The sequence below is a fragment of the Protopterus annectens genome, chromosome 8.part0, assembly GCF_019279795.1.
Source record: "Protopterus annectens isolate FY-2018-M chromosome 8.part0, PAN1.0, whole genome shotgun sequence".
In the NCBI taxonomy this organism is placed as follows: Eukaryota; Metazoa; Chordata; order Ceratodontiformes; family Protopteridae; genus Protopterus; species Protopterus annectens.
In genome coordinates, this window is record NC_056741.1 from 302,962,983 (window position 1) to 302,989,494 (window position 26,512).

Sequence of the window (26,512 nt, forward strand, 5' to 3'; positions counted from 1 at the left end):
CCACAATTCTTGAGCTAAGTATCTTCTCTGTGTATAAAGATGGTGATAGAGGATTTTCAAATTTTCTAGACAGTTTTTGTGAGATTCTATGTCCCTTTTAATTCAAAGCTACAAATAAAGATCAAAAGCATCTATTTTCTAGCTAAATAATCGTGCAAAATGTAGATAAACTTTATTTGCTAGTATTTCTCACTCTCTTATGCTCTAACCTGCTTGTGATTTAAAGGTATCTTTTGCTTAATTATTTCATTGCCTAAGTCTATTATGTATTGTTATTTATTTTATTTTCCATGTAATTTGTTTTAGAAAGATGAAGTTTGCCTTTTTATTTTCTGTCTGCTTTTCTTTATTTATTTTATTTTTTTTTACTCCATTTATATTCATGATGTAGTTTATAATTTCATGATGGATTCTGCTCAGGTAGTCTTGCCAGAATAAAAAAAGGAAACGCTCAGTGGAATTCTATCCATTTAACAAATAAAAAATAAATAAATGCATAACTATGCAAAATCTACAGTAAAGAGACACGAGAACCATATCATCTTGTTGAGCCCTTGCATCACTTAGTAGTTATGATCTAGTTTGAAATATTACGATACTCAGAATGCATTCTATGTAACATATTGTAGGAGTACTATACTGCATATACTATGATCAAGTTCTCCGTTGTATTAAATTGTATTGTATCTCTGCATGTTGCACAGAATGTATACTATGTTGCATATTGTTTGTATACTGTTTTATATTATACTACGGTATATGTACGGTGTACTATTATATACTTTGTACCCGAGTGTGGAGCTTTTCTCCCCAGGCCTCCACTGAAAATAAACCAAGTGGACAATCCCGGTAAACAAATGCAAATAAATAAAATAATAAATAAATAAATAAATAGGGGGCATTACATACATGGATCATTAGCGACAACAACATGGGGCTAATCTAGTAAGTTAATATAACTGACCAAGAAAGTACAAAAGGACATGTTCAGATACTAGCAATTATTCCAAGCATCGATGGAAAGCGACAATATACCTTATCGGAAATTATGGCTAATTCTATAAATAACACTTGGTTGACCTGGTTTTCCAAAAAGCTCTTACAAGCTATTTTATAAAGCATCTCATGTTTTTCCAGATCGATGCTTGACTTGGGAAACGAAATGTATGGCTACAGCTGCAGGCAGCCAATGCTTAGTGCGGCATGACACAGAACTGCGATCCCGAGAACTATGTGTGTGGGAATTCAGTGCTAGTTCTGGTTCTGCACATTGACAGATATTTAACACTAATACTGCTGAAGAGAAATGACCTTCTAATCCGCACACGAGACTTTGCATCCATGGAGCGCGGTAACTATGGCTGTTGGTCTCGAGGGGGGGTTTTCCATCTGGTTTCCTATGCTGGACACTGACAGGACATCACTTAGGGTTGCTGGCCAGAGCACTTTTGCGGGGTTTCCACCACAGGAGCAGGAACTACAATAGTCTGACTCGGAAACTATACAACTCTGGTGAAAAGCACATTTATACTGCTAGGGAATACGGGGTTGTACTTGGATCCAGCTCAGGAATCCTTGCAGCTTTGCACTTAAGAAAGCCGTAGCGTAGGTGAGAGGGGGAGGTCTAAGCATCCACGAAAAATAATATATTTGGAGGGAGAGAAAAATGGGATTCAACTGCAGGTATTTATGAAGTGGAATTGTGATCGCTAAATCATAGGTGGTGCAACTGTCTTCAAATTACAGTCTTTAGCAACAGTATGCAGAAAAAATTAAAAGGAGACTAATCGAGGCAAGGAATGTGGAACTCGGACTTGGACGGGTTGATTCCTTGCTGCAACTGCGCGGTTTAACTTGAGAGTACCAGCTAGTGGTAGATCACATCTGGCAGAGAAACACAAGCACATTCAGGAATTCAAGAGCTTGAAAGAGGAGAAGGAAGGGCAGGTTTCGGACTGTCATCTCCAAACTGGGGAATGAAAGACAGGAGAGCATAGTTATAACGAAGACTGCTGGTTGTGGTTCTGTGCTACAAGCACGGAATAATAAGAAAGGAGAGGAAGCTTACAGATTACACCTGTTAAAGGTGTGCAACTCTTTGTCACACTTCGTCAGAACATTTTGCCCGACCAGCCCTTATATGTAAATAGTTATTTGGCCTGCCAACCAAGGTCTCTGGAGTTGAAAGTTCCCACCGGATCTGATTAATATTCGTTTGAAGGCGTTGTCCAAAAGTTCACGTGAGCAGATGTTTGTAAATTTATCAAAGAATTCTGCTGCGCGTGCTTCCCCGCGCCAAGTGTGAACCAGACTTACATGTTTGCAGAAAGCAAAATGTCTGAGCCTGAGACACCCAGCCCCCAGGTAAGTTGGGAGCATTTTTTAAGCAGTAGTTTTAACAGTCTGCTTTTAAAAGTAGTAACGTGTTTCTTTACATTAGTTTGTATTATAAGTTAAGCATTTAATGCCTGTACAGTACGTCACTGTTATTACTTCTGTAAGATATGTTGTGACGTTCTGGGATTTTGCAGGAAGAGGTATTAGGTTTGTGCACCGCGCAGGCCTGTTGCACACTCTATGCCCATTCTTCCAACACTAAATTCTTGGTGGACTTCAATGTCGATTTTGTTTTTGTTACCTGTCGGGTGGTGACAGGTGACAGTGGGACCTCTGACGTATGATTGGGCTAACAAACTTAATGCATTGAAAGTATGCTTCATTTTGCTTTTTCTCCTCATAAAAATGTAGTGTGTAACCAAACATCGAAGATTAAAATCATTACATAATTTCATACATTACACTTACAAAGTTGTTTCTCAGGAAATATACTTAAATACATATCGTTTTAGTCCGTCGAATTAAGTGGATGTTGGTAATATCTTAAAGTACTTCTGATTTAGTGGTCTTTGCCCCTTATTATTTGTTAGAGAATCTGAAAGCCACGATTTAAGCTTGTTAAGTGGGTGCAAGTTGCAAGTCTTGTGCTGGTAGGTGAGGGACCATTTCTGAGTATAGCTTATTTGTCATTTCATACTCTATGCAGTGCTACGCTGGAACTTGGCAGAGCTAGAAGAGCGATGCTGTAATGGAGATCTGTTATGACTAGAAGAAGGGAGATCTCAGGGGGGAAATATATAGCCAGGCACATCCATGCTGATCTGAATACATTTTTAATCATCTATTAGAAACTCCATGAGATACTGAGATCTGATTATGTGTACAGCAGTGTGTATTAAAACCTGCAACAATGATCTGTACATAACATTTTAGTGATAGGAGTACTGTTTATTTCTGGGATTAGATGAAAATGCATTCAGTTATTAGGGGACCACATTTAAATAAATTATTAATATATTTATATAATGTGAAAATTCAGGTGTGGGGAAGTGGTACCAGTGTTAGGCCACTGGTACAAAACAGAATTTTCTGACTGCACTGCTGTTCAAGTACTTGCAGTAATAACTGGCAGTGGAATAACAGGATAAGTTAGTAACATGAAAATATAGTTCTGATATCTAAGTTTGTTCCGTAACACCACACCTTACAAGTATTTCTATAACAAAGTCTGACTGGTTTCTTAAGTTATTCAGGTTACAAGTTAAGAACTAGTCCTTAAACTTCAGAAAGCATCCTTCCACCACTCTCTCTCTCTGTATATATATATATATATATATATATATATATATATATATATATATATTTGTGTGTGTGTGGGGGGGGGGGCTCTTGTCTGTATGACAGCAATGGTTGAGGGGAACCTGGCTGGTTCATTTGGGTTTAACTTGTAGATTCTGACTTGTATGCAGCAGTGGTAGACTTAAGTAAAGAAGTATCATTTATTGATTTACTGAATGTTAAAGACCTATAATGATTTATTGTCAAGTGATGTTAGAAAGTTTGGACTACAATTTAAAAAAAAAAGAATAGAAACATATATATATATATATATATATATATATATATATATATATGTTAGTGCCCCATAGTAATGGCATATTGTCATATAAAGGCTCTGTTACCAATTTCTCTATTGCTGTTAGAATTGTTCACAAATATGCTGCTAATTGGACATGCCATTTTGAAATATAGAGCATTAACCTTTTTTTGGAGGGGGGGAGGGGTTATATTGTGTCTGTATCTCAGTGAAATAAACAACTTAACCACATTAATTTTTAAGCTGTTTAGGCAAGAATGCTGTTGAAAATATATTTGGTTTCTTTGCAAAAGTGATGATCTTATAATCTTTAAATGATGCACATTTCATGTCTTACTTTCTTAAAAAAATAAGTGCAAACAACATTGTAGCAGTGCTTTGTGGAGGATGTACAACCTGAGTATCTTTCATTATCCAATACTATGGGCAGTATGGAGGCTTACTGGAAAGACCTCTGCCTTAAAGCTCCGGAGTCTGGGATTCAGTCAAGACCAATCGGTCACTACTTGTGTGGAGTTTTTATATGTCCTGCCCGTGTTTGCATGTCTTTTGTTTTTGTTATTGGTGTTTTCTCCCCTTCCAAAAATATGCTGATTGATTGGTTACGACAAATTGTACATATATAGACAATTGTTCTTGGGGCCTATGCTGCGGCTGAAAGGGTCTGAGAATGACCTGTTCTCTTACCTGGTTAACAAATAAATAACTACAAGGCAGTATAATTTTCTATAGCCAGTAATTGTTTTTTTTATGTGGGAAGAAAGTATTTTACACTGCCAATATGGCTACGATGTAGCTTTTTCTATATGAAAATACTGAATTTAGGCAATGCACTGTACATATCAGTGTCTCTGTGCACACAGCAACACACAGCAACCAGTGTATGTTACAGTATACAGAATTTGAATTGAAATGCGTAGCATTTATGGGCTTTTAGCAGTAATTCTGTATGTATTTCAGTAGGCAAGGGAATTTATTTCCATATGTAATCTAATTGTTTTGGAAACCAGCACATGGGTTTCACTATTACTCATATGCATTCCAGTGTAGTTTACACAGGTAGTCAGACAGGTACTGTATGTGCATATTGAAGGTCACATTGCCATAACGCCTGTACAAAAAATAAAATACTAAGATGCTTTACTTAGTATGCACATTTCTAATCCACTGTATAGGGTGTCACCATTTTGATGTACATTGCATGCATTTTACTGTGTAGTGTACACTTTACAATCAGGAGTGGGTGCAATTTGCACTTTGCTAGATATGCATCGTGTGTTTTTCAGTACGCAATGTATTTTTATCATATGACATATGTGAAGATCACAGTAATCCTAATTTATGTTTCAGTAGGTGGAGTCCGAGCTTAAGTGTTTGAGATAATCTTTTAAAAGCGCGTACAATGTAGCTTTTGGCTTGCAAATTTACTAGGCATCTACAACAGCTGGAGTGGCCTCAGAGGTTTCAAACAAAGAAAATGCAGGGTCTAAACAACATGCCTGATGCAGATAGGACTAAAAACCCTACTATACTCTCTCTACTACCAATTAACCTATTAAGGGGTGACCAATGTCTGACCTTCAAAGCACTCACAAATCCAGCTCTGATGGAACTGTTGCACATTCTTGAGACAAGCAACACTAGGGTCATCCAGTTTAGGAGTCTAAACCTGATCTACGACTCCAACAAAACATGCTGGAGAGACAGATATTTGTCTCTGAGATTACCCCTTCTCTGGAAGAGAACTCCTATTCACGCTAAGTAGAGCCCTTCCCCTGGCTGTCTTCAAATGCAGCTTGTATGAATGGATGGGGAATCGGAAATTCACTCCTAGAGTAGTGCTTGTGTTCCTTATGGAAAGGAGCAGTCTATAAAATACTCAAAGGTATAGACACAAACCTAAGCAATCCTCTAGCCCCTAGGGGTCATAAATCAAGTTATATATATATTTTTTATCCATCCATCCACCACCCCTTTTCCTATTTTTGCACATGGGGTTGGAGTGTTACTTCAGCAGTGACAATCATCCAGTTCACACCACTGAGTGGCTAGCCCTGACACAGTTGTTCTTCCATAGCACACACTTGCACGCACATATATACTGTCTTAAAGGTTATGTGTTTTAATATGCAGAGTTATAATTTCAGTAGATATGTACATTTTACAGTTAGTTTCTGTATTTTATTAGTTATTATCATATGCTGTGTTATGATGCTTAGAGTATATTTCTGTTAAGACATATGCATTTCAGTGTATAGTTGATGCATTTCAATAATCAATATTAAAGCAAGTAAGGTAGACTTTAACAAAGTTAAGAAACAAAAAAAGAGTGGCATAAAACCCAGTATATAAACCATGTTTAACAGAACTAGTAAAGTTTGACAAACAATGTAAAATATGCTTTCTTTATCTGGTAATTTAAACTATATAATTGAGTGACTATAATAATGTTAATAAAGCAGTTGCAGTTTGTATGGGTACAGACTGTTTAGCTGTATAAATGCACTTTAATGAGTAGTGTATCTGTATATGTATTAGTATAGCTCCAGGATTGTAAATCTCATATGGCTTCTAGTATATGGCACTTCTTTCCTATAGTTTTGGCCATGGGTTAGCACCGCATTCCAGTGATGCTGTTTTGCCATGATGTTTGTTTGCATTCACTGTGCTTTTTTATGACAAGATAAGACTGTATGGTTATGCTAGTATTGACTTGATGTCAGGTACAAACTGCATTTCCTTTGATCTTAGGAATATTGTTTCGTTGTCCAAATGTGCATTAAAAACTTTTTGGTCTTACATCTTCAGAGCAGTAAACAAAATCTTTGGTGAGTGTTATAAAAGTTTTTGTAAACAAGCGTGTTTCTCTTCTAAGTTATTAAGTACTTTTAGTATTATTTTTAGTGTAAAACACATAGCATAATGCCAACAACTCCAGGGACTTACATTTTTCCCATGATGGGCTGGCAGCATTACTGAAAGCTACTTGCAGTTTTGCAACCTTATCTTCATTTTTAATTATCAAACCAAGGAGTTAGGTGAAATTCAGAAATTGCAAAGATTATACATTTGGTATGGGTAGCGCATTGTCTCACAGGATATTTTTCTGCCTTGAGGCTGTTAAGTATTTGGATAAGCTTAGGCCGACCATCAAGTCTGTGTTAGTTTAAGCAAGTAAACCAAGAATAAGGGAATACATTCAAATTATATTCTTTTAGTAACATGGCTTTAGGGTCAGATGGCAAAAGTTTGACAGATACATTTTTTAATATTGCCTTTCTTGCTTTTGCAAATTGATAATTATTTTCTAACTCTTCAGCAAGTCACCAGTGCTCTTGCAGAATGTGTGTTTTAGTGAATTGCAGCATGCCTTTAACATTAATGTGTTGTTTTGTCAGCTTATTGTATTGCTTTATTAACCACATAGCCTTAAACTTGCTGCTTTATATCTGGAGGACAGAACAATAGCTAGCAGTGGATTGCAGTGTTTATGGACCCTACTTCTGTCTAGCTATTTTAATAGAGAATTATCACCAATTCCTCTAGAATCATTTAACTTTACTGAAGCACAAGATGAGATACTGTGCATGTACTTTTCAAGTAGTCCTCCTGAGGCATTTTAGGGAGAGTCAATGAAAGACCTGTTGCTCTGTTGTTTTGGAATAGCACAAGCATCGTCTGAGCTCTCATTCACTGTAAAGTAGGGTTAAGTTGAAGTAATTGTCTGGTGTTTAGATTCCATTACTGTTTGCTGTTACAAGGTGTGCAAAATGTTGATCAAATAGTAAGAAACAGGACTACCATTACCTAACTTGTTTGTTTGGGGTCAACAATGGAAGAGCTACAGGAATATGACTCACATACTTGTATAAACTGTACACAGCTTATACAGTAGTAATAAATTATAAGCTGCTGGAAGAACCCTTTTCATTATGTTTTTTGCTGCCTGTTAATTTGATGCATAAGTATGGTCCTGTTTTGTTTGAACTCTTAGACATTTGGACAGTGATAAGTTTAAGATCATTGGCTATGGTGTCTTGTTTTGATGTATTCCAGTTATACTAACATGTTTGACTTTAAGCCATTTACTGCACTCTAAAAAAATCACTGTGAATGGCTTATCATTAATTCTAGGAAGAATCCCCCCCCCTTCACCTCCCACACCTTCTTTCCTTCTCTGGAATGATGTATGCAGAGAAATGTTTCACAAAGTTTACATTAACAACCTCCCTTGGTTCTTCAATTAAGGGAGCACATGCAGAGAGTTTAGGAAGTGTGGAAAGGGATTTTCTATGGTAAGCTGCAGGGTACTTTTGACAAAATTCCTCTTACTGCACTTCAGACAGAGATTCTCTCATTTTACTTCTATGAACTTGAGTTTGTAAGCTTGGCAGACTCCCTTATCCCTATCCATGGTGTCAGCATATTAATGTGATAAACTTGATCTATTTTACTATTTCTTGGCTATCTTATCTTATCGTTAAGTGCCTTCATTCTTTCCAGTGCCTGGAATTTGTTTCTGTGGAGGTACCTAACTTCCAGGGTTAAATTCTCTGAGCTGAGCATTCTTATTATAAAGTTGATTTATTTCCTGGACTCTGCAAGTTCTTCCTTTAATATGGCCATTACCAGCTTTACTTTATCCTGCAAAAGCAATATAATGCTCTATCACACATTTAAATGTGCATCCGGAATCCAAGAAGGCTGCTTGGTAATGATATTGCAAAGGAAATTTGGGAAGATGAAAGTATGCCATGAACTTTAACAAGCTGTGTTTTATGATTCAGGGTTTGATTATCTCAGCCTTCATTTGAGTTATGTGTGACATTCAACAAGTTACTTAACCAGACAGTGGTTTAGGACAATTGAAAAAAATTGGTTAGGTTACTGAATGGTCTCTTGGACCACATACCTAGTAACCACGTATGAACCCTAAAAACATTAGCACTACAGCTTCTTCTCTGCCTTATCTTGAAAATGGTAATTCTAAACAACAACAAAAAAAATATTATGCTTTACCTTCTTGGTTATTAACAGAGAAGCCTGCTGAGTGCTCTCCTTTCTTTTAAGTTGGTCTTCCTCTATCATACTTTTATTGGATAATACCCTGTATTTTTTTTGCCTTCTCAGTGTTGTATCTCAAAACAAATCTTTAGTTTTTGGCTTATGAACGTTTTTTGAAAACAGTTACATTTAATTGCATTTCTGTTTACACTAGCAGAAATATGCTAGAACTCTGCATTTTCATGCTTAGCTCACTTTCTGTACTTATTTTGTTCTGAGGGTCCTCACTCAAGTGCCTTTCCTTTCTTATTTTCATCATGTTTCTTATTTCTGTGTTAACACTTCTTGTAAGTTTCTGTGTAGAATTCTGTCTTGAACTGATATTTACTTCAGAGTTTCTCATCTGTTCATTTTCAGTTCCCATATTGACACTACTTGCAGTTTTGGCTTTCTGTTGCTATATCACTCAGCCATGCTTCTGATATGATCCTCAAGATCCTTTTCGCTATCTAAACATAACCATATTCCATCTCATTTTGCAGTTTCTGTGCTAGCTTCCTTCTAATTTTGGTTCTTATCCTTATATGAGTGTTGTTACTTTTCTTATAACAAATCAGTGTATCAAACTGCTGCTCACAATGAATGTATATTATTTATACTTTTGGTTGTAACTAATGTTATGATTGCAGAACACAGAATACTTAACAAGGGAAATCATACTTCTAGAACCAAGAAGGGTTTCAACCTCCTTTCCTCCTAAAATACAGTTCATTTTATTAGCTTGATTGTAACATTTTGATACAGGACTGGCTCATTTATCCTAACTGCAGTTTTATTGTACTCCATAGAAATCTCTTCATTCAAAACATGCTGTTCAGGTTTCACATTTTTGTTAGTAGCACCCTCTTCTACTTAGAAATTAGCAGTTTGACCCTTCCCCGCATATGTAACAAAGTAACACATTAGTGTTTTTTGCTTCGCAGATATTGCATTTCTTGCTGTAGTTTTAGCAAAATAAGAAGACAGATCAGTTTTAAATGCCTTATCATTAAATAAGCATCCTGTTAAAGTTAAGCTATCAGAGCTCTTACGATCACTCAGGAGTACCCATTTTCATATACTCCCTGTCCAAAACTCTTAGAAGCGTGCCTACTGTTGAAAGTTCTAATATTTTTATTTTAGCGTTGCTATCAGGTTCAAGACAAAACTTTGACTTGTTTTATCTTGTGCATCTGTTTGTTAACTGGTTTAGTCACATTACAATTCCAGTTACAACATAGTATTGCGAGTGTATCAGAATATATACCAGCCCTGATTAAAAATTATTTCTCAAATTTATTATAGTTCATGTAGTCAGTTTCTTCCATATTAGTGTACATTTTCTGTACCTCTCCTGTCAGCTGGGATGACAGGATTTTTGCCCACTTAATTCAGTTCCATGTCCTTGTGGTGGCATAGGACAAGTGTCATTTCACCGAAAATCCATTTTGCCGAAAATTTCTGACATATGGTCCAAATCGCCAAAAATCCATTTTGCCAAAAATAGTACTGACAGTATATCTGCCCTTTTCCCCACTGTAGTGCAATCGGAGTGAGAATATTAAAGTAGGGGGTGTGGGGGGCATAGCCCCCCACCCAGTACAGTTTAATATTGTCTAGTATTGTTGTCTATTGAGCAGTCCCTATTAAAAAGGTATGTAAGTAGTTTATCACCTGAGTAGGTGGGGGGCTATGCCCCCCACATGCCCCGTTGTGTGGGGGCTGTGCCCCCCCCTTAATATTCTCACTCCGAGATTTCACTACAGTGGGGGAAAAGGGCAGATGCAGTCAGTACTATTTTCGGCAAAATGGATTTTCGGCAATTTGGACCCTGTGTCAGACATTTTCAGCAAAATGGATTTTCGGCGAAATGTCATAGACCCGTGGCATAGCACTGAAATGTCACCAAGATAGACTTCAGGTCATTCTGTTATGTTAATGTCTTCATAGGCAGTACAGTCCTGTGGCTGGTAGCTACTTTGGCTTCCACAACTAGTTGTTGCTTTAGTTCAGTGAACCTTTGGCCAGTCCCCACTGTGATTTCACAGTTTTCATTAATAATTCCTTTATGGTGATGGTCACTGTGACGACTGGGGAGAGATGGGCGAAGGCTGCCAGCCTAGTCAAATAGAATTTAATATATAATTCTATCAACTGTATAAATAAATGTAAAATACAGGCTTGTGTTTTTAAATGTAAGAAAACACTGTGAAATGTGGAACTGCAAAATATGTGACAACATTGCAGTCTACCGGCCCAGTGAAGCATGTTGTATCCTTTCATGTTAGAATTCGGCCCGAGGGTGGCTGGATGAAGATTTCAGGACCGTTGTTTTGAGGCTAAAGTTTATGACTAGAATTTAGATGTGGAAGGTGCTTTTATTGCTTTAGTTTCTGTTAGCATATACATGTAAAATGTCTTGTATCGTTGTAAGTTTCTGAGGAGGTGTTAGATTGCTAAATAATGCAGTTTGTGGCCTGAAAACTCAGACCAGGTGTTAAGATAATGCAATATGAATACTGGGAAAACCTAAGTGTCAAAAATGATGTAATTTTGGGAGGGCCTTAGAGACATGTTTCTTAGTAATAGGTTCATAGGTTCATACTAGGCTATCTGCCCTAGGGCATTTATAAGCCTAGCCAGAATGTGTTTGGTTTTCGCCACCCATTTTAAATTTATTTTGCTATGCCCTTTTTCGAGGTTAGTATACTGTGCCTCTATCTAACAGTGACACAGAAGTGATACCCGGGGTAAACCTACGATCTCCCATCCACTCATCAAGATTCCTCTTGAAGAGAGTCAATGAGGGACTCTGCCTAACCTGGACTGGGATTTTATTCCAGAGTGAAGGGAGCCTCTGGGTTATGAATCTGTCCCTCCAGCATGTCCTATTTATTTCAGTGCTGAGGTTCAAGTCTCTCGAGCGCGTAGCTCGATGGGATTTGGATTTTCTGAGGTGCAGCATGTCCATTAATTCCGGGTTGGACATGGCTTTATACGTCAGGCACAGATCGCCTCTGAACAGGCGGTATGCCACTGAGTAGAGCTGGAGTTTCTTTAACCGGCAGCATATGGCATCTGTTTGAGCCCTTTGATCCTCTTGGTGAGGTACTTTTGGGGTCTTTCCAGTTGCTGCAGGTGTCTGGTAAGATACATCCCAAAAGGGCATTGTACTCAATTATGGGCCTGATGAGGGATGAGTAAAGAGGCACGATGACCTCCCCTGATCTAGATGTGAATCCCTTCATGATTAGGTGGGCTATATAAAATGGTTTTCTAACCACTTTGGCCACGTGGTTGTCAAATGAGAGATTGCTATCAACTTGGGTCCCCAGGTCCCTAATTACTTCTTCTGTACTTAATGGATTTCCACCTATGTGGTAATTTGTGGGCACTTTGTTTTTGCCAAAGGGGATGACTATACACTTTTTGGCATTTAGCTTGAGGCCATGGCACTGGCACCAGTTGTCTGTTTCTATGAGGCCCTTTTGGGGGATGCTTGTGTCGGCTGGAGAGTCGATTATGGTACCCAGTTTGCAGTCATCTGCGAACTTGGTCAGCCACAGTCCTTCCGTGTTGGCCTGTACCTCCGAGAAATATATACCGAACAAGAGAGGTCCCAGGACTGAGCCTTGTGGGACACCACTTGTAACTGGCTTGGAGTCTGACATGGCTCCAGCAATTCTAACCATGTGGGTTCTGTCCTTGAGCCAGTTTGCAATCCATCTAGCGACATAGGGGTTTATATTTAAGCTGGTGAGCTTATCTATAATGCCCGAGTGGGGTATTGTATCGAAGGCTTTTGCGAGGTCCAGGTAGGCTGTGTGGACCACCTTCCCCTCGTCAATGGCCTTGGTGACTGTTTCAAAGAAATCAACCAGGTTTAAGAGGCAGGATCTGCCCTTAACAAAGCTGAACTGGGTAGGATCCAGTTGTTTAAATACTATTTCTTACAAGAGACCTGAGGCATTTTGATTGGACATCTAACTTATCAACACTCTGCTTATGCTCACATGTAAGTTTTTAGCACTGTGATATCTTGTAGGAATAGTTAAAGCTAGTAAAGATTAATTAGGTATTTTTCTTTGAAACCAGACCTGTCTTACTGTATTATTTTAAGTTTCTGTATGATCTGTGAACTTTTAGATATCTCTGTGGTGTAGTAGTTTTGTCCTGTGTTTTAATTATTTATTATTAAATATTTTTAAAACCTTCTACCTGTGGCTGCTTTGTGTAGAGATGAAGTATGCTTTAGAGTATATTATATATTTATAGAATTTACTGTCTAAGCCCTTCCAATAAGCCTTAGACTGTATAGTCACATTACCAAAGGATATTAATATTGTACAGTAATAATTGGACACCCTTTTAAGGGCCTTTTAGTAGCTGATATTATTAACTGGGTGGTGGCAGTAATTACTATCGTATAGTCTGGGTAAAGGGGCACAGCTGGAGAATCTGTGTCAGCCTTTCCCAGGAGTGTCTGTGAAGTTGTATAAATACTTATCTCAAAGTTTATGTGTGTTGTGTCAGCTACTTGGGCAAGGACACGGAGCGCTGGTTGGACAGAGATGGTACTGGAGGTTCTATCTTGCCCAGTTAGGCTGAGACCTGGACCCTATAGCTGTGCCTGTGGGGAGTCTTATTGGGGACCTGGTGAGCAAGGGAGCAGCCAGCCCCAGGCTGACTGTGATCTCTGTGTGCACTTAAGGGAAATTGTACTTTACTGTGTGTATTAATTATCCTTTCCTCCTCTAGGAGACGACCTCCCTAGTGTTAGTGGTGTGGATTGAGGCTACTTGATTGTTGGGCCAGGGCACGGTCATCACAGTCACCATTTAACCATGGCAGGAACAGAACATTCATGCTTTTGTAGGAATTTAGCAGTCCAAACACAGTTTGCACTTGGCAGCAGAGGTACTGTGGGTAATTGAAAAAAAATGGTTCTGGCCAACTCCAGCACATACACCACTAGTGTGAAGTTCAGGATGACATTAAAGGCAGAGGTTATATATGAACATGGTTTTATTTAAGAAAAATCCACATAGTCCAATTAAAAAATAGTCCAAAAAACACTTGGCTTTCAAACAATAAACCAAAGTAACAGCCCTTTTGTTAACAGTTTGAAATAAAATAAACACAGTACCTTAAGTTAGTTTGTATTAGCAGTGTTTACTATATTCACTGTGACGAAAGGAGATACTGCCAGCACTGCTAGCTGAAGTTTTAATAATTATATGTGATTGGTGAGTATCGAGATGATTTATACAAGATGCTTGTGTTAGAAATGTTTTTCATGTGTATTTCAAACTGCTCTTTACAGATGTTGGTGTTGAAAAGATATTTGTAAAAGTGTTGTGTTTAAAATGTATCTACAGTGTGCCTACTGGAAGAGAACAGAAATGTACATGCACTATTGTAACTGTTTAAATGTATATATTTTAACAGTGGAAAATGGGATACAGGAGGTTAACCTCAGTCTAGTAAACGTTAGAAAAATATCTGAAATTAAATTACTTAATAGGACGCAATAAAGAGGCTACCTCTCAAGTTTTCAATGCAGCTAGAGACACAGAGTCTGTGCTAGGAAGCTTCCTGTATTGTCCTTGGAGTGAACTAATTGCTACTTATGAATCATGGAGGAATGCAATTGTTTTATGACTTCCAACATCTGCCAAAGATCTGAGGAAAAGCCCTTGTCTGTATATTGTTACATGTAGATGCTAAATGTTGCCAGCTTCTAGCAATGGGGATTTTGGCCTGGGAACTAGAAGTCAGGTGACCAGAAATGATGTCATTCTGCAACCTATCCCAGCAGTAATATTTTAGATATTAAATGGAGAAGTCTGTTAGTGAGACAGAGCATTCTGTATTCTGTCTTGGACCTGACAAGAACCATCCACCTTAAATCTCCCTTGCTATAATGAAGTACGTTTCTAGAGAACAGTATAACTCTCTTAGATACAGTCAGGAATATAGTGAAGCTTAGTTTAGATTTTATTTTTCTTTATTTGTGTGAACCTGTACTGTAATGTTATTTTAAATATTTCCTGTGGTTGTGAAATCTGATGCCACTGTGAATATATATTTACTATTGTCTTGTTCTTTTATTATTTATTATTAAATATATTTAAACCTTTCATTGTGGCTGATCTTTGTAGAAATAAGTTTTGAGAGTACTTGCATATTTATTTGGTGACACTGTGTGGGCCACTCCTAATATCCTTGCCCTTGGCAAACTATCATTTGTATTAATATTACTATTGCTCAGTAAAATTGGACACCATTTTTTAAGGGCCTTAAAGTAGCTGATGGGAAGTGACTGGTGACAGTTGTAACTACCTTATAGTGTGGGCAGAAGGGGGCATAGATAGTAAACATGTGCCAGCCTTTCCCAGGTGTGTGTGTGTGAGTCAAATGTCCAAGAGTGTGTATGTCAGCTACTTGGGAAGGGGCATGAAGCACTGGCTGGACAGAGAGAGTGCTGGAGTTCTTGGCTTGGTCACTCAGCTGATATCTCAACTCTATAGCTGTGCCGATGGGGAGTCTTACTGGGGATCTGGAGGAAGAGGTTGAAACCAGCCCCGGACTGACTGTGGTCTGTGTGTGCTCTTAAGAGAAGTTGCACTTGATGCAGAGTGCTCTTAAGAGAAGTTGCACTTGATGCAGAGAGCTACATCTGGAAATAGTGTGTGTGTACCTGTCATCCTCTCAGTGAACGTCCCCAACTGTTGCCAGTGGTGAGGATTGAGGCTCCTTGATTACTGGTCCAGCGGAGGGTCATTTAATTCACAATCTACACAACCCCTTATATGCAAGCTGTGTTTTGGGGCAAATAAGGTCCAAGACTGCAGATAGTTTTCAGTCTTATAAACAGGTACTTTGATAAGGTACATCCACAAGGTTAGCTGTGACTGGGCTCATAATCTATGCTTTCAGACTCTTCCTTTAAATTATCCTCTAGATGAAAAACAAACTACCTGGTTTGCTGCTTTCAAGCAACCTCTTCGTCTTCAAACTTGATTGTCAGTTAAAACCTTGTTATCTAGCTAATTGTTGTGTGAATATCCCACTGCTCCATACTGCAGTAAACTTAGACATTTTACACATTTCCATTTATGTTACACACGCACACACACACACACACACACACACACACACACACACACACACACACACGCACACAAAATGGCTTTAGAAAAGCTGACCACCTGATTGACTGATAGAGGGTTGTAAAAAGTACCAAAACACAAAATAAGTCCCTTTACACAAAATGATTGTATAATGAAAAACGCAATACATACTGGCTTGTATGTTGAAAAGGTGTTGACGTATATGCAGGCTTGTAAGGCACTTGCCTGTTGGGTTTGTATCTCACAACACCCAGGGTATACCATCATGTCTAATCCGACAAAGTCTATTCATTGTACAATTATGCTCTTATCATGCAACGTTGGCTGTTTCTAAAGTATGTAATTTTACTTTAGTTACATCAGTGGAGCTATATTTATTACATTTAAAAAGCTTGTGTTTTTATGTGCTGTATACTGAGTTTCTGTCCATTTACTTCCTAAACCCGTGTAATCTGGTGCAGTTTCTGATGATGTCATAGTGTAGGCAAACCGTGTGCAGTTCAATACTTCTAGGTATTGAATTGAAGGTGTTCTCTCTAGCCTGAAACAGGTGAAACATGGCATAATGTTCTATGCCATTGAATCTCATTATCTGTTCTGAGCAGGGTCCAAACTTATCTGAAAACTTGGTGAGTACGTAATGCCGCTCAGTGTACTCCAGCTCAGCAGCTCCTCCTGTCAGTCTTGGTATTACTGGCAGGGAGCCAGGTCTGACGTACAGGTGAAATTGAATGACCATGCAGCTGTCAATTGCAGAAGTTCCACTTGTAGGGTGGTACATCTGTGATAACAACATTCTGCCTATTCAAGATAAGGGGCCGGCTTGGAGGGCTGCAAGTGCACCAGGGAATTAAATATGTTTTTTGAAACCAGAAAACTGCATCCCCTCCTTACAATAGTTTGGGAATGTGCATGACAACAGTCTTCCCCCACACCAACTCCAGAAGCCAACAATACAGCTCCACCAGTGTGTGGAATTCAGTACTGCAGGGATTCTGTCTTACTGCCACATAGTCCCTGCAGTAACCAGTCCCAAATATTGGTTGTCCTTCTGCCTTTCTGAGATGCTACTTCAGTTCAATAAACATTTCACATTTCAGCACTAATGTAATTAATGTGTAGCACACACAAAAATTACTGTAGGCACTTATTGTGGTGATTCACATACCTCTAATTTTAATCCCTAAGTGTGATCATCCCATACTAGAATTTATTACAATACACACAAGTCCATTCAATGTGCAGTTATACTGTATAACAAGCATTATATACATTTTAGTAGGACTCTTATCCTGTTCCACTTATCTTTTATTACTTTTTATTCAAATCTAAATGCATTTAGTTGGTTATTGTTTTCTTGTCCGACTGCCTGCCTGAGTGTCTGACTGCAATGCGGCCTGTGTCACTTTCTATGTTGAACCTTGCTGCAGACTAGAAAAAACATGCCTAGTCCACTACAAGGTGTTTGCTCCTCCCCCAACTGTATCATCAAAATGTAGGACTACCTAACTTTGAATTAGGAGTACCTGGCCACTGCTCAGCATGCAGGAAATACAAGTTTATTAAACTTAATAAATATAGTTCCAGTTAAGAAACTTAATGTAATTACATGTTAGAACTAGAGATCCCACTTTCCATGCTGAGAACATTATTTCTGCAAAAGGAAACAGTAAGAAAAACATGTTTGCAAATTATCTTTAATTATAAACAGGTACACTCAACTTAAAATAGCAGTTGCTTATATCCCAACACACTCAAACAGTAAGAGTCTTTCTACTGTTGATATTTTATCATAGATCTCTACTAACAGTGAACACCATAATCTTGTATTGGGTGATGTAAACATAGATTGGGCCACTAACACCAGAAATGCTTATTTTGTAGCAAGCATTAACCTCTTTGGTTTCACACAAATAACAACTGACACTGCAAGAACAGACAAAAGCAGTGGCAAGGAAAACATTATTGATTGGATACCAGCAATTCAAACTAGTCACATGTTCTCTTCAGGTACCTTACCTAAGTCCAGCAGTGATGATCATCCGACCTTTGTTATCTGGGTCAGCAGAAAATCAACAAAAATATCATTTTCAAGTGGGTGTGAGCTGAAAGGCATTTCCACAAGGATGTTTTTGATACATTAGGTGCCATTTGCATTGTTTTAGTAAAATATCTACCCATGAATGAGAATGTAAGCTACTTTAACCATACCTTCCTAACTAACCTCAACTCAGTTGCACCCAAACTTAAGAAAAATATTAAATGCATTACTTCCGTTGTATGTCAATTGAAATGAAGGAACTAATGTCAATCAGGGGCAAAGCTAGGAAACACGGGAAAAGCTCTCAAACTTCCCAATCCAGACAAAATTACAACACACTTAGAAATCGGGTTAAACACAACAATGTGAAAAGAAAGCAACTTTTCTTTAACCAACATTCTTTACTCTAATATCAAAATAATCCCAAACAAACTGGGCAAACATTAACATACTTTTTACACCAGGGTGAAAAACCACACCCAGTTCTTCCCAAGTGAAAATGATGATATTAACATTGTCTCCATTTTCCTAAAGTATTTCACAGACCTAGCTAACTCTTTTTTATGCTAACAGTAACTTCATACCAAGCAGCGGTGACACGTCTAACTTGCTTGGTACACTGAACCTTCAGCACTTAAGTATTACTGAAAAAAAAAAAACTAAAACCTACCTCACTATCTCCTAACCTTCTTATATCTGAAGGTCATCAAACTGCAGCCAATACAATAGCCTACTTTAATGAAATGCTTATAAGTATATTCATAATACGGGAACATATTCATGAATGCCTACACTGTGTACACCGTTATGAGTGAATAGACAACACAAGCATAACTCCAACCTTCTTCCTCCTAATTTTCATTTTTCTACTGATTTTCTTTTAGCCTTAAAAATCGGGGGGCTTCATAAAGGTTACCACAGAGTGCAGACTATGTGTACACTTAGTATAATCTTTCTGAGTGAATTGACCTCACAAAAAAATGTGGTAGGGATATTTGTGAATACAGATTGTACACAGTTAGTGTAGGTGTTCATGAATCTGGCCCCCTGATACCTAAGTTCCAGTCCTATGGCAGCAGTTATATAATACTTCTTTATACAGGAAGAGCAAATAGTTCCCTTAGTAATTCTAAACCTATTGTTATACTAGCTCTGTCTCTAAAATACTTGAAAAATGTGTATATAAAAATAGCCGTTTCATCGCTTTATAAGCAACCTACATAACATGGTTTTAAACATGGATTTAGCACTAAAACTGTTTTTTATTGTTCTTAAATACTAGTAATCATAGGAAAAACTAATTTTTTCCACTGCTGCTATTCTCTTAGACTTATATAAAGCCTTTAGTTTCTCTTATACTATCCGTTTACAAAGGCAGATTAATATGGATATGGTACACAGCACATTAGAATGGTGACAACAAGCAGTAAAGTGGTCCCAAGCAGTTTCTGTTTTTCTTTTGCATAATAAACTTTTTCCACAAGGTGTGATTAGACCAATTCTGTTTAGTGTTTGTGTAGATAACATGCATACCCAGATTCCTGGACCCCACTAGAATCTTTACTGCTAAATCCTTCACTGCAGCATTCCATACAGCTTAACCTTCAATGCCTAGACCCTTGACTTAAAAGACTTAAAATATTTTATTAAGTGCTAATAAAGCTAAACTACTCATGTTTGACTTTGATGAAATCTTAATTACTTCACAAAATAACACACCAGTTGAACAAATCTCCCATGCCAAACATTTAGTCGTATTCATAGATCATAAATCATCTTTCAAGAAACATATTGGCTTTTAAAATCTCACAAAAAGTTGGACGTGTTATACAAATCAAAACCATACCTAACAGAAACAGCACAACTAAAAACAGACCTATCTCTTTTCCTACTTACATTACTTTATGCCTTCCCCTGTCCTTACTAATATTCTAAAAACTTACCTTCATAAGCTAGAACAAACATGCAATAAAATTGCAAAACATGCTGCTGATATCCCCAGCAAAACACATTATTGTAAAGCACTTCATAAGATTAACTGGCTGGAGCTTAAACACCTTTTAACATTTTACTAGTTAAAGCCATATGCACACAAAATTCTCTACAAACCTAACAAATGCATACCCGTCTATAATTTTCTTGCAAAATATATGCCTATCAGAGACCTAAGATCTCAGACCCAGAGCCTCCTACAAGTTGTCATATCAAACATTTGGGTGGCTGTGTATGCTCAGGTCATGTAGCCAAGCTGTGAAATTCAATTCCCCCAACCACACATAAGAGAATAAACTTAAAGTTTTCTACAGTCTAAAAACCCAACTAAGTTTGACTTGGACCTGTCTTTGTACCTGAAATTTTTCTCTATTCATCTCATCTCCAACTCCTGTCCATCCTCGTTTCTCCCTTTCTTCTTCTATCCCCTTTAACCACTGTACTGTCTACATTCTTAACCAAAAATTCAACTGTTGGCATACGTTTTTTACTGGTGCTTTCTGTGTATGTACATATGCATGTTGTAAATGTTTTGTATATTCATTCAAAAATGTGTATGTGAAGTTTTGTTACCTTTGTTATATACTTTGTTATGTAACTTCTCCCTGAGCCCTTGCTTGTCCCATTGAAAATGGGATTTTGGTTCAGTCAAATATTTCCTGGATAAGAAATGGAAATAAACAGAATATAATTTATTTTCTGTTCTACAAAGAGTTACAGGTTCTGCAGTCTTTAACGTGTGTCTATATCTGAAATAAATCAGACACATTTTAAAGCATTTCCCTGTTTGGATTATTCTACAGAAAAAAATCTGAATACATACATTTCTTCTTGAGTTTTGTAGCCTGTGCACAACATTTGACCTCTATTGTATTACATTAGCTTCGGCATTGCTTAATCATTTGAGGTGGATGACATTTTGAATGTTCTACAGTCCCCTCTTATGCATTCTCACAGCATATTTTGACGTATACTTGGTTCCACTTCAGAGTTTACTGCAAGACTGACACGTGACTCGTATTGAAAGCAGTAGTACGCACATCCATTACTTATGACTGTGGCATCCTTCCCTTGTGTGTAGTCTCCTCTGCATAATCTTTTAATACTTAGATGTGTTATCCTTGCTGTCCGATTCTGATCCCAAGTAGCATTGTAGTTCAAGGCTTTGTAAGCTAATTACTGATTTATCCTCCCTAAATTACTCTACTTGTCACTGTTTAGTTCCTAAACGTACATTATCTTCTGTAGTTCATTCTGTTAAACTACTGAACTATGTTGTCAAAGGAGTATGTCTTTTCTTTTTCCTCTGAGCCTCCTCTGACATTTGGACCATCCTTTCTGGCTGTTTTGTTTACCCATTTGTTCCTCTTGAGTAAGAGTCACATGGCTCTTTGTCCTGTGGTAGTGAATGTTGAGTACACTGGTCATGTTGCCTTCATCTATGAGAGAGAACAAGGTTTTTTAAGCCTTAGATTTCCATAGGAAAGCAACCAAAAATTGCCAGCACCAAAAATGAGAGAGTAATAAATATAATACACTGTAAGTGCATTGATGGAGGCGTTTGCCAAAACCGGTATGTTTTACCACTGAATATTATATTTATTACTGTCTCATTTTTGTCACTTTCCTGTATTGTTTTGGGCCTTTGCACTAGCCCACTGGCAAATATTTTCTTCCTTGTGACTACACTTAGATTTCCATAGGACATGATACATAACTCTCAACTGTACAGATTTTCTCAGAATGTCCAGATTTTTGCCTCATATATTTGGCCCGTTTTTCATAAAATTCTGGTTTTCTGCCAAATTATTGGCAAGTCATTACAGATAGAAAACTAATGACATACATTTGAGTTTCAGACTTCATACTCTTCAGAAATTTTATGCTAAAGCAGAACCTGTTGTTCTAGCAAATTTATAAGTTTGTAAGAGCAATATTTAAAAATTGTCCCTATTTGTGGGCCTTTGTCTCCCCCATTACTATTGGCTTTGTCCAGATGTCCTGCTCTAAGAGGTTGAGAGGTATGCATGATAATGGTTGCCATGTGATAGGAGTTGAATGATCATGGATGTCCATGCCTATGCTTTTGATGTAGTTAAGTAGCCCTGCCTTCCTTGAGTACAGTTACCACCATGTGATCCCTGGTCAACAGAAGTGACTGTACTACAGAATGGGTGTCTGGAACGCACCCTCCTCCCTCCATCTGAAGAGAAATGAGCAGACTTGTTCTTATCAGATCTGTGCCCCCCCTCCCCATTTCAGCTTCAGCAGGTGATGCTGCTAATCAAACGGAGGTTGCTCGGGTTGTAAAAGTCTGATATTTTGAAAGAAGTACAGGAGGTGCTTCGGCATTCAGTATCCTCATGCTGTTTTCCATTAGACATAATTGTATTAAGCACTAATTAATTTATACAACTTTGTATAGTGTAGAATATCTCAAAGTCTTCAGAATTCCCTCATCACATTTGCCTTACTAGTGTATTGCATCAAATTTGTGTTGACAGCAGGGCCGTATAAAGCGCATCATCTCTGTATTACTGCATCAACATTTTTGAAGAACATGTCTGCTATAAACCTTTTTGTGATGCCATTGAGTTTTGAGATGAGCAGGCTTACTCACTGGGACTCTGTGTTTTGAACAGAAACGCCACGTTTCTGCTTTATATAGTAATCTGACAAGTAATGTAGTTCCCTGCAGGTGGCCTTTAAATTAGCTGTAGTACTTGGCTAAAATATGACATTGCTCTTTTTTTTTTTTTACAAGCAACGTGGCTCTAATGTATTTCAGATTTTTTCACTGACATTATTTTTATATTTAAGGCAGTAGTTATAATGTGCAGTTTGCTTGGACCAACAGTGACAGATGTTTGTGCAAAAAACATCTGTGTGGGAATCTCATTACATTCCTGTGCTCTGTATCACGATATTAGTTACACTGATATAAGCAGATAGCTATGAGGGAACAAAAGATTCAGCTAATTTTTTTACTTTTTTCTGTCTTTGATTAGTCGTGCTATTTTAAACTGTAAATGAAAACAGCGGGACCAAAAGGTAGGAGATGAGCTAGAGAGAAGGACTGTTTTGCAGAGAGATGGCTTGAAGTCTCATCACTGAAGTATGGCTTGAAGCCAGATCAAAAGTCTGAAAAGGTTTCAGGCCAAAAATAATGTGCTTGAAAGAGTGGCTTTTCCCAAGTTTGATGTCTGTGAATATTTAAGGCTTTAAATGCTGTGACAGGAATTGACCATTTCCCCTGAGTCAGGATGTACTTAAAAAGTTAATCAGATGAGTACTGCTTTAGTCTTTGATGTGTGCCAGGACTGCTGTCCTTCGCAGTTATATGCAACAGAAATAAATGAACCTTTGGTAAATCCAACGTACTTCACCAGTAAAAATATTCATAAAACCAGAAGCTGCTGGAATCCAAGCAGTTGGAGTGCACAATTCAGATTTAATATTTGTATTATAGTGATTATTAAATCTGAATTGTGCACTCCCAAATGCTTGGTTTCCAGCGACTTCTTGTTTTATGAATGTCCTTAGCAGTCATGGCAGTCCAAGAATTTCCTTCTTTCCTTTTATAGTTTGTAAGGGTTTGTGATTGTAGCATATTTGTGTGGTTAGACGTTTTACAAGAATACTGAACTGTGAATTCAGCTACCATAAAGAGATTAGAATATATTGTAAAAGGATTACTATGTTCTTCTAAACATGTTGCTTTGTTTCATTAAAAAAAGAGAATATACCTGTCTTAATGTTCTTCCATTGAAGAAGTAACATTTTAACTAAATCCACTCCATGTGTATTCTGGCACTGCTGCGCCATACCCTTTATGATCATCTGACACTAACCCCAGTATCTCACTCTTTCAAAACATGTCAGGTACAGTTGTTTTATTTTTCCTATTTGCACAAGATAAGCCTACTGGACACGATTCTTCTACAGGGATGACCAGGCAGTAGCACTGCCTGGTTAACTGACTTGCTTGTAGTTACACAGTAGGGAAATGAAGGTGGGAGGAATCAAACACTGTACCCTGGGCACAGGAAGCAGCTTAGTAAAAACTCAGAACTTTAGCCCTCTATGTTAACTGCCAGACTGGTGCTAATCGTTAGTTTTCTCCACTAACTGACAGACTACTGCTTATGCCAGTGAGAATTAATAGTGTGCATTCATATAGTCACCCTTGGCAGCTGGCACACTGTGCCAGTGTCCTGCGAAAATGTGATGCGTTTAGGCTAGAGTGAGGGGGTTGTAATGACATGACAGAATAGTGCCAAAATACAGATTTAGTAAAACGTCAGTATTGTCACTTCTGGAACACCAGGACAGCTACTCAGAGTATGCTGTTTTAATAAAACAAAGAAGCATTCTCTTAACAGAACAGCATTGCTTAAAAAATTGTAAGAGTCCGCTAACTTGTTTATACTAATTTGGCATACCAATGAATATTTAAAAATGCAGCATTGTGTGAAAATGGTGAAGTTAATAACTAGAGAATGACTTATCGATGTTATGAGAAGAGGTAATGGATGGCTCCACAGTTCAGTAAGAAAAATATGTGTAAGCAGGCTCTATCATGTACTCCTGAGCTGGCATCAAAGCTAAAGCAAGGTTGGCAAGAAGGGGGAGGCTACCCAGGGTGCATCCTGTTAAGGGGTGCACTCAACGCTGTAGAGCAAGTGCCAATCAGCCCCTTTAAGCAGTCTGTGATTTCAGTCATAGCTGCTTAAATGACATTCTTTCATTTAGGATGTGTGATTTGCATTATGAGGTGTGAATGCTTATTGGTCCTTGTAACTGCAAGGCTGGAAGCAGTATCAGTAATCATAGAAGCAACTTCATTTGAGATCCTGGATGTTTATTTCAAAGACTGCTTGGTGTGTGTGTGTGTGTGTGTGTGTGTGTGTCTTTGCCTGTAGGACCTTTTTGTGCTAATTTTTTTGTCCTCGACGATTGTGGACCTTTTTTTGTACTGAGGGGAGATCAGCTGACCTAGCTACTGCTCATAGTTATGAGTTTAAAAATATTTGGGTTTAAAGAGTTGGAAAAGACTGTGGAAACTACATTTGGAAACAGATGACAAAGAGGGCAGATGAGCATTGGAAAAGAGGAACAGAGTGAGAGCAGCAGTGTGGAAGAGGAAGCAAGGGGAAGGAGCAATAAAAAGAGGAGGAAAACTTATCTGGTCGAAGAGAGAGACAGAAAGCAAGGAAAGACGCAGTAATGGGAAAAGAAAAGGTTTATCGGGGATGATGGCAAGGTATGGTGTACATCTAGAGAAGGAAAAGTGCAAAAAGCAAATTCATAAAAGCTAAAGAGAAGGGCCAAAAGGGAACTAGTAGTTGTGGTAAGGTGAGGGGTAAAGTTTTTAGATATGTGGTAGAGCAAATAAATGATAGTGGGGAGTTACACAGACTGCTCAGTAAAGGGAGAAAGTAACAGGAGACCGGGATCACAGTGAAATACTTAAAAACATCTTTGTATCACTCTTTATAAGGCAAAACAGGGAAGTATACCAAAATATCATAGTGGGAAGGAAACCGGGTTCAGGGTAAAGCATGAACAGATAGTGAATTAACTAGGCAGCCAGGCTGAATAGATCAGAATCTATACACCAGATGGGTTTCCTCCAGAAGTCTCAAAATATGGCCAAAGCATATTAAGTAAGCATACTTTGTGTGCTACAGATTTACTGGCCATTGAAGATATACCACAGGATTGAAAAAGCTGTGTAGTGATTCCCCTTCACAAAAAAGCAGTGGGAATCACAAACTTATGTGAGTAGCAAGAGAGAGTGACAGAAACTTCTTATGGAAAGGCTGATGATGTACTTGTAGAATACATGACTCCAGTATATGAGCCAGATTAGCTATTGGCTATGTAGCCAAGAAGTTCTGCCACTTCAGCATTGACTGTACAACACAGCTGGGTTGGGGTGTACCAAGGGAATCTGCTCTACTTTGACTTTATTTATACATTTGACTGATGACAGCAGAGAAGAGACTTGTTAGATGGAAGGACATAACGTTTGTCAGTTAAGGTGCACTGTAAAGAGAATGGCTAGCAGGCTCTGCTGGGACCAGTGCCATTTAATGTGTGTGCCATTAGACAGATCTGAATGCAGTGTTAACAGGATCAGTCTGCTAGTGCATGACTTCTGGGTACTATACTGCAAAAAAGAAGAAAGCTTACCAAAGGATTTGGTTGTACTAAGTAGATAAATGAAAAGAAGACAACTGAGATTTGCTACAGATAAATATAAAATGCTGCTTCTTTTTCAAGGGGAACAAATGTATACTGTACTGTAGGAAGGGATAGAACTAATGCACAACCAGCAAAATGGTCTGCTAGTGGTGATAACAGAAC

General features: G+C 38.0%; 1 protein-coding gene across 1 annotated transcript in view; it reads left to right on the top strand.

Moving 5' to 3' along the window:
• The first annotated feature begins 1,259 nt into the window (after positions 1-1,259).
• Positions 1,260-26,512, top strand: part of LOC122808771 (death-associated protein kinase 2-like) — a 1,232,522-nt gene continuing 1,207,269 nt past the window's right edge. The window contains exon 1 of the mRNA XM_044079801.1: positions 1,260-2,364. Coding sequence (XP_043935736.1) covers positions 2,317-2,364 — 48 coding nt within the window. The 5' untranslated portion in view covers positions 1,260-2,316. The remainder of the gene's footprint in view (positions 2,365-26,512) is intronic.